Source organism: Muscardinus avellanarius (genome assembly GCF_963383645.1).
Source record: "Muscardinus avellanarius genome assembly, chromosome: 16".
Taxonomy (NCBI): domain Eukaryota; kingdom Metazoa; phylum Chordata; class Mammalia; order Rodentia; family Gliridae; genus Muscardinus; species Muscardinus avellanarius.
In genome coordinates this window covers 68542225-68550495 of record NC_137802.1, presented here as the reverse complement: position 1 = coordinate 68550495, position 8271 = coordinate 68542225, and the positions used below count along the sequence as shown (strand labels likewise).

Sequence of the window (8271 nt, the reverse complement as noted above, 5' to 3'; positions counted from 1 at the left end):
CAACAGTTAAGAGTGTCCCTGGGCCCAGTCCCCAGTATGCCCCCCCTACACGCACAGTTGAAGCAGCTGTTCCGTGAATCCTCCCAATGTTACTGAAACAGCTTTGCCCTATAAATAGCCACACGGGTTCTACTGGCCTGAGTTATGGTCTCTACCAAGCATGTCGTGGGAGGGGACAGGTACCTTTTCAGCCTGTTAGCAAGGTGGGGATCCTGCAGGAAGGAAGGCCGTGGTTTGTGTCACTACTTGGTAGTTGGTGCTTATACTTGTCTGAAGGTAAGTGCCTAATTGAAATGAAAGCTGTTGTCATTTTGTCATTGAAGCAAAGTTTAGAAACGTGCTGAAGGATGGGTTTGCAAATACTAGAGGCAGATAACCCGGGATCTCACGGGCATGGTGGCCCAGGTCCCTAGTTCCAAGCTTGTAATCCCAGCACTTGGGCGGCTGAGACAGGAGGAAGGCGGTGTGCGGACGGCCTCAGCTACTACTTACGTAAGACCCTTTTCAACTCAGTGAGACCCTGTTTCAAAATAAAGAATAAGCCGGGCGTGGTGGCGCATGCACGCTGTAATCCCCGCGCTTGGGAGGCTGAGACAGGAAGTTCGCACAGGTTCGAAGCCAGCTTCAGTTCCTTAGTGAGGCTCTCAGCAACTTAGACCCTGTTTTCAAATAAAGTATAAAACAGGTCTGGGAGTTTAGCCCAGAGGCAGAAAAGGCCCTGGGTTCCATCCCCAATACCACCAACAAAACGAAAACCCAGAAAATAAACAAAAAATAAAATAAAAAATAGGTCAGCCGGGTGAGGTGGCGCACGCTTGTAATCCCCGCGCTTGGGAGGCTGAGACAGGAGGATCGCGCGGGTTCGAAGCCAGCCTCAGCTACTTAGGCTCTCAGCAACTTAGTGAGACCCTGTTTCCAAATAAATATAAAATAGGTCTAGGAGTATAGCCCGGAGGTAGAAAGCCTCTGGGTTCCACCCCCAGTACCACCAAAAAATAAATAATTAAATAAATAATAAAAAATAGGTCTAGGGTTGTAGCTCGGAGGTAGAATGCCCCTGGGTTCCATCTCCAGTACAGCAAAACAAAAATAAAAACAAAAACCAGCCCCACAAGTTTATTTGAAGAGCCTTGACCCCCGAGATGCTCCCCAGTATTTTAGATCGTCCCCTTGCAGGGCCCCTGGAAGGCCGGCCTCCTGGTAACTCCTGGTACATCTGAGCCCAAGCGGCCGCAGCTGGGAAGCGCAGGGTGGGTCCCGAGGAAGCAGAGACCACGCCCCTCGCCCCGCCCACCAGCACGCCGGCCCCGCTCCGGAAGCCGCGCCTCCGCTTCCGCCCCGCTTCCGCCCGCGCCGCTCCCGACCGCGGCCGCCATCCATGGGCGCGCGGCGCGTGCGCGTGCTGGTGGACGTGGACGGCGTGCTGGCCGACTTCGAGGCCGGCCTCCTGCGGGGCTTCCGCCGCCGCTTCCCCGCGGAGCCGCACGTGCCGCTGGAGCAGCGCCGCGGCTTCCTGGCCCGGGAGCAGTACGGCGCCCTGCGGCCCGACCTGGCGGTAGGAGGCGGGGGCCCCCGGCGCCCGGGCTCCCCCTGCCGGGGGCGCCGGCCGGGACCCAGAACTCTGCCTTGCAGGACAAGGTGGCCAGTGTGTACGAAGCCCCGGGCTTTTTCCTGGACCTGGAGCCCATCCCGGGAGCCCTGGAAGCCGTGCGGGAGATGAGCGCCATGGAGGGGTGAGGGGCGCGGCGGCCGGGCCGGGCGGGGCGGGGGGCGGCGGGGCGCGCCCCTCTCACTGGCCCCTTTCTCCGCAGCGTCGAGGTCTTCATCTGCTCCAGCCCTCTGCTCAAGTACGACCATTGTGTGGGTGAGAAGGTGTGGCCACCTGAGCAAATTTAGCTTTCCAGGTCGTGCTTTTAAAAAAATCACAAAGATAATCCCAGCTTTCGGGAGGCTGAGACCCGAGGTTCGCGGACAGCCTCAGCTACTTAGTGAGGCCCTCCTTCAAAATAAAGAATAAAAAATAGGGCAGGGGGTGTAGCTCGGAGGTAGAATGCCCCTGGGTTCCATCCCCAGACCCGCAATAAATAAATAAATAAATTTAAAAATCACAAAGAAACACAGAAAGTAGGGGTTGAAGGAAGGGAACACGGCGTCCGCGGACTCCCGCTGCCCCTGCACTGACAGGCCGGGTCTCTTGCGCAGTACCGCTGGGTCGAGCGGCACCTGGGGCCCCAGTTTGTGGAACGCATTATCCTGACCAGGGACAAGACGCTGGTCTTGGGGGACCTGCTCATTGACGACAAGGACACCATTCAAGGTGGGACCCGTTATGCTTGGCGACCGCCGGGCACCTGCGCCCGGGATTAGGCAGAGTAAAAATAAGCTGATTACAGATTACATGCCTCGTGCCTTTCCTGTCCTAGGCCGAGAGGAGACCCCGAGCTGGGAGCACATCTTGTTCACCTGCTGCCACAATCGCCACCTGGCCCTGCGCCCGCCTCGCAGGCGGCTGCTGTCCTGGAGTGACAACTGGAGGGGGATCCTGGAGAGCAAGCGGGCCGCGGGGCTGGCCGAGTGAGCGCCGCTGGCTGGGGACCCGCCCGGTGTCAGGAGCCTCTGCACAGCCAGCCATCTGGCACCTCTACAGGTGGCTGTACCCTGAGTGTGGCTGGCATGAAGTCCAGAGTGTCAGGACCTTTTAATAAACAGCTGTGGCGTTCAGTCTTTAACACCCTTTATTCAGGAAAGGAAAGAGACAGGAGCCTTCCCTCCCCACCTTTCTTAGCCCTGTGGCCCGCAGTCTTCTAGTACTACGGCCTTTCTTTGGGAATCTAAGGGGCCATCCTTAAGGTAGGCCGTGAGCCTCCCCCCCCCAATTTTCCATCAGGTCCCACACTTGTTTGTAGTTCTGGGAATTGAACCCAGAGGCATTCTACCTTTGAGCTACAACCCCAGCCCCATTTTCTTATGTGGAAACAGGGCCTCCCTAGGTTGGTGAGTCTCTACTTGCTGAGGCTGGCCTTGAAGCTGTGATCCTCCTGTTTCTCCCTCCCAAGTACTGGGACTAAAGGCCTGCGCCCCTCTCCCGGCTCCACCTTCATTTCCTCAGGTCAGACACCTCGGGAGCCTGAGTCCCAGCTCTGCTCACAGCATGCCTTTGTGCTGTGTCTAGATACGGGACCGGCACTCTGACACCAGGGTGTGAGGTGCCGTGTGCTGAGCGCCAGCCCCAAAAGCGGCTCCAGCTGGCTTGCTCCTCCACGGTTCCTGGAGGCTGGCTTCCTGGCCTAACGCCTTTCCATCACAGCACGACACCTGTAGCGCTGAGAACGCTCACTGTAAGCCAGCCCAAGCACCACTTCGAAGTGTCCCTCTGCCTCCCCATGGTGGGGGTCTCCGGCAGTGAGCGTGCCAGGCCTGGGAGTCTCCTGGCTCAGGGCTGCTGGGGGGCCTCGGTCGGCGGCAGCGGGATGCCCAGGGCAGAGTGGGCCTGCCGGCTGCGGGCTTCAGCCACCTGCCCCGGGGAACAGAAGTCCTCCAGGAAGATGTGGGCCAGGTTCCGGAGCCGGGCGCTGGCGGACAGGGAGAAGCGTAGCATGCACTGCACCACGGGCGAGGGCTGCGGGGCGGGCCGGCGGCCGGGGCTGGGCCAGCTCAGGTACATAAGCGTGGTGACTGCGGACAGCACGGTCTCCTCGTTGGGGCTGGACAGGCAGCTGGTGATGAGCGGGAGGCCCCCCGCCTGTAGGATGTACTCCTTGTTGGTCCTGTCTGCGCACAGGTTACAGAGTCCCCCTGTGGGGAGAAGCCCCATGGGCCTTCAAGCGCAGCCCTGGCTCCGCCCCACTCCCAGGAAGACCTGGAGCCATCAGGACAGGGGTGCAAGGTGCAGTGTGACCCCAGCCCCCTCAAGGTTCCAGAAAGGCCCACGTGCTTGCTATTGCCTGGACTTCCAGAAGTGAGCACAAACCCCTCTCCCTCTTGGTGCAACCAGTTTAAGAATTTAAGGGCTGCTTCATTATTTTTCTCTTTTTTTGTGGTACTAGGTATTGAACCCTGGGGAATTCTACCACTGCTACACCCCAGCTCTATTTTTTTTTTTTTTTGTGGTACTGGAGATGGAACCTAGGGGCATTCTACCTCCGAGCTACACCCCCAGCCCAATTTTGGAACAGAGTCTAAGTTGCAGAGGGCATCGCTAACTAGGTGAGGCTGCCTATGAGGCTGGGACCTTCCTGTCTCAGCCTCCCAAGTACACGGATTACAAGCGTGCGCCCCTGTACCTGGGTTTATTTTTGTTTGTTTTTTTGGTGGTACTGGGGGTGGAACCCTTCTACCTCTGGGCTACATTCCCAGATCTATTTTTCTATTTTTTAATATGGAAACAGGGTCTCTTAAGCCAGCGAGGCTGGCTTTGAACCTACGCGATCCTCCTGTCTCCGCCTCCCAAGCACCGGGATTACAAGTGTGTGCCACCACGCCCGGCTATTTTTTTATTTTGTAACAGGCTCTCAGTAGGTTGCTGAGTCTTGCTATTGCTGAGGCTGGCCTCAAACTTGTGATCTTGTCTCAGTTTCCCAAGTACTGGGACTACAGGCTTACACCACTACGCCCGGCATCACCCCTGTTGTGGGCAGCTGCCAGGCTCCCTGCGGGGACAAGTGGAAAGGCTCTGCGGGCCTCTGGTTCTCAGACACACCTGTGCTACCTCTGCACCTAGTGGTGACCCAGCCTGCTGCTGCACTGAGGACTGAAGTGGGTAGGGCCCTGCGGCTTATCTCAGTGAAGAGACTGATTAGACCAGGCCTGAGTCCTCCAGTTGGGCGAGTCCTCCTCACACCCAGGCGTGCCTGGGCAGAGACAAGCAGGCGCCAGTGCTGGAGGGTGGGGCCGAGGCCGCAGGGCAGGGCTGCACTGCTCCCCACGGAGGCCTGGGGAAGCTCCTGGGTGGGCAGGTGCCCTCCGGAGCTGACCAGCTGCTTGCACCCAACGTGGCGAACTCTGCCTGGTGGGTAGCACGTCCTGGTGTTGAAGAGGGGAGAAAAGACTGGGAAGGAGAGAGCTTGGGGGCGAGAAGGCTGGGCTGGAGCAGCAGGCAGGCGGCAGAGGGCCCAGGAGAGGCCGTCCTCAGTCCACTCTGAACCTGACTGGAAAGCCTGAGGCGGCTGGGGGCCAGAGGACGCAGCACGGGGTGTAGCTCGGTGGGAGAGGGCTTGCCTAGCCTAGGTGAGGCCCTGGGGTCAACCCCCAGGACAAGAAGAAAAGGACAGGAAGTGGGCATGGCGGGTAATCCTAGTATTTGGGAGGCTGGGACAGGAGGATCCCAGGTTCGCGGCCAGCCTCAGCTACCTAAGTGAGACCCTGTTTCAAAACAATGAATAAAAAAATAGAGCCGGGCATGGTGGCGCACGCTTGTAATCCCTGCACTTGGGAGGCTGAGACAGGAGGATCGCACAGGTTCGAAGCCAGCCTCAGCTACTTAGTGAGGCTCTCAGGAACTTAGTGAGACCCTGTTTCCAAATAAAATATTAAAAAAAGGTCTGGGAGTATAGCCCGGAGGTAGAAAGCCTCCGGGTTCCACTCCCAGTACCACAAAAAAAAAAAAAAAAAAAAAAAAAAAAAAGAGCCGGGTGTGGAGGCGCACACTTGTAATCTCAGTGCTTGGGAGACTGAGACAGGAGGATGGGGGTTACAGAACAGCCTCAGCTACTTAGGCCCTCCACAACTTAGATCCTGTTTCCAAATAAAGAATAAAAAATAGGGCTGGGGGTGTAGCTTGGAGAGAGAATGCCTCTGGGTTCCATCCCCAGTACCGCCACACACTCGCGCATGTCACCTGCCTAGAACTGAGGGGATGGGCCATCGGTGTCTGTGTCACACGGGGACGGCCGAGGAAGCCTTCCGAGCTGGCAAAGGAGGCTGGAGACAAGCGGGGGAGAGGAATGGAGAGACACATCAACTTCCACTTTTCTATGAACACTGGGTTTTCCAAACCGATCCATCGTGGAGGGCGGTTACGTAGCAGCCTATATTTAAGCACTGCTACCACCTGGTGGCGGTAGCACGTATCACAGGAAGTGGGACACGGGAAAGCCATTTAACCTGGATCCTGGGAGGCCGCTCAAGTCCTGCTTCAGTAACAAAACTGCCAGGTATTCTGTAATGTTCTAGGATTCGGTTTATATACTGGGAGAAAAGATTTCTCTCCTGATTCCCTTGTGTCTGCAGATAGCATCGCGGGTGCTTTAGGTGTGTAGGGCACCTGAGTGCCAACCAGCGGAGCTCTGAGCAAACATTCCCAAATTAACACCAAAAGGCACCAATGTTTTTAATTAGGCCTTCTGCTCAGAAGTCTTTCATTCAACAAGTTATTTATTTTTGGTACTGGGGACTAAACCTAGGGGCATTCTACCTCTGAAACAGGGTCTCACTAAGTTGTGGAGGGCCTCACTAAACTGCTAAGGCTGTCTGCAGCCCTATGATCCTTCTGCCTCAGCCTCCCAAGTACTAAGATTACAGGGGTACACCACTACTTCAGGCTAGCATACCTACTTTTAAAAAATTGTGATCTGCGATGCATGGTGGTGCATGCCTGTAATCTCAGTACTTGGTCTGAGAAAGGAGGATCTCAGGTTCGAGGACAGCCTCAGCATGTAGTGAGACTCTCACCCACCTAGGGAAACCCTGTTTCAAAATAAAAATAGAGCCGGGCGTGGTGGCGCACGCTTGTAATCCCAGCATTCGGGAGGCTGAGACCAGAGGATCGCTGTTCGCGGACAGCCTCAGCTACTTAGTGAGGCCCTCTGCAACTCAGTGAGACCCGGTTTCAAATAAAGAATAAAAAATAGGTCAGGAGGTGTAGCTTGGAGGTCAAATGTCCCTGGGTTCCATCCCCAGACCCCCCCCCCAAAAAAAAAGAATAAAATATAGGGCTGGGGTTGCAGCTTGGAAGTAGAATGCCCTTGGGTTCCATCCCCAGTACTGGGGGGGGGGGCAGAGCTGGGGGTATAGCTCAGAAGTAAAATGACTTTGGGTTCAATTCCTCAGTAATACACACAAAATCAAAATTAAAATATATTAATAGCCGGGCGTGGTGGCGTACGCTTGTAATCCCCGCACTTGGGAGGCTGAGACAGGAGGATCACACAGGTTCTAAGCCAGCCTCAGCTACTTAGTGAGGCTCTCAGCAACTTAGTGAGACCCTGTTTCCAAATAAAGTATAAAATAGGTCTGGGAGTATAGCCCGGAGGTAGAAAGCCTCTGGGTTCCACCCCAGTACCACCAAAAAAATAAAACAAAATATATTAATAATAATTATTATTTGGTACTGGGTCTGCCCTTGCAGCCCAGGGATTGTCTAAGAGCTTCCTTTGCCAAGGGCTTTTCTCACCCAGCTCCTCTGGGATCTGAGGGACCAGTCCCACTCTTACCCATGGCGAACTCCACCAGGGTCTCATTCTCTTCCGACAGCGAGTCGAGGAACAAATCCAGAACCTGCAGTTGCCGCAGGTACTGGTAGTTGCCCGGGTCGTAGGCGAAGTTGGCAAGGTTGGCGAGAACTTGCTCCTTGGCGTCTGCAACGGGAAAGCGGCCCTGGAGCCAGGTTCGGGATCGGTCGCCGCCGCAGCCCGGTCGGGTCCCCTCGCCCACTCCAAGCACCTCACCTCGGCTCTCGGTCTCCTGGAATTCCGTGACCAGCGCCTGCAGATACCCCAGCCGCCCGACGTGGGGGTCTACCTTCGGCTTCTGGGCCATGGTCGTGGCGGCAGGGGGCTTCTGGGAGACAGGTGGGAGAGAGGGCCAGGAGAGCAGGGAAAGAACCCCAACTGGCCCTCGACCTGTCCAGGCCGGGAAGCACGGGCGGCAAACCCAGAATCCCAAGGTTCAGAATCTGCAGTAATTTGTAGCTGGGAATTGGACGTGGGGGTTGAAGATGGACCTCAGGATCGAAAATCCAAATTGGGGCGCTGCAGTAACCGGGGCGCGCAGTGCAGCCCGAGGCGAGGTGCAGCCACCAGCCAGCGACTTCCGGGAGCGCGCGGAAGCCGCCCTCGCCCCGCCCCTACAGAGCGGAAGGGGCGTGGCTGGGAAATGGCTTATATGTGTGGGCGTGGCTTGAGCGGGGCGGGGCCGTCGCTGAGCTCGGCGCCCTGCGCATGCGCGGCGTACTTTCCGCTCCAGCGTGGTCCGTGCAGTGGTTGCTGCCTGGGGCAGGGATGGAGGACTTCTCCAGGGGAACTTGGGGGCCTCAGAGGAGTCGCGGGGAGCCCA

The 8271-nt window shown here is 56.9% G+C and overlaps 2 protein-coding genes across 2 annotated transcripts; one reads left to right on the top strand and one right to left on the bottom strand.

The window, feature by feature from the left end:
• Nucleotides 1–1378: 1378 nt before the first annotated feature.
• NT5C (5', 3'-nucleotidase, cytosolic) lies at nt 1379–2578 on the top strand (the record flags this gene model as incomplete). Its single annotated transcript, XM_080714125.1, has 5 exons — nt 1379–1555; nt 1633–1733; nt 1812–1872; nt 2203–2317; nt 2424–2578. 5 exons carry the CDS (start codon nt 1379–1381, stop codon nt 2576–2578), a joined length of 609 nt encoding a protein of 202 aa, XP_080570251.1.
• Nucleotides 2579–3433: 855 nt separating this feature from the next.
• ARMC7 (armadillo repeat containing 7) lies at nt 3434–7755 on the bottom strand (the record flags this gene model as incomplete). The annotated part of the gene is made up of 3 exons (XM_080712420.1): nt 3434–3795; nt 7431–7574; nt 7665–7755. The coding sequence occupies 3 exons, from the start codon at nt 7753–7755 to the stop codon at nt 3434–3436; spliced, it is 597 nt and encodes a 198-aa protein (XP_080568546.1).
• Nucleotides 7756–8271: the final 516 nt, after the last annotated feature.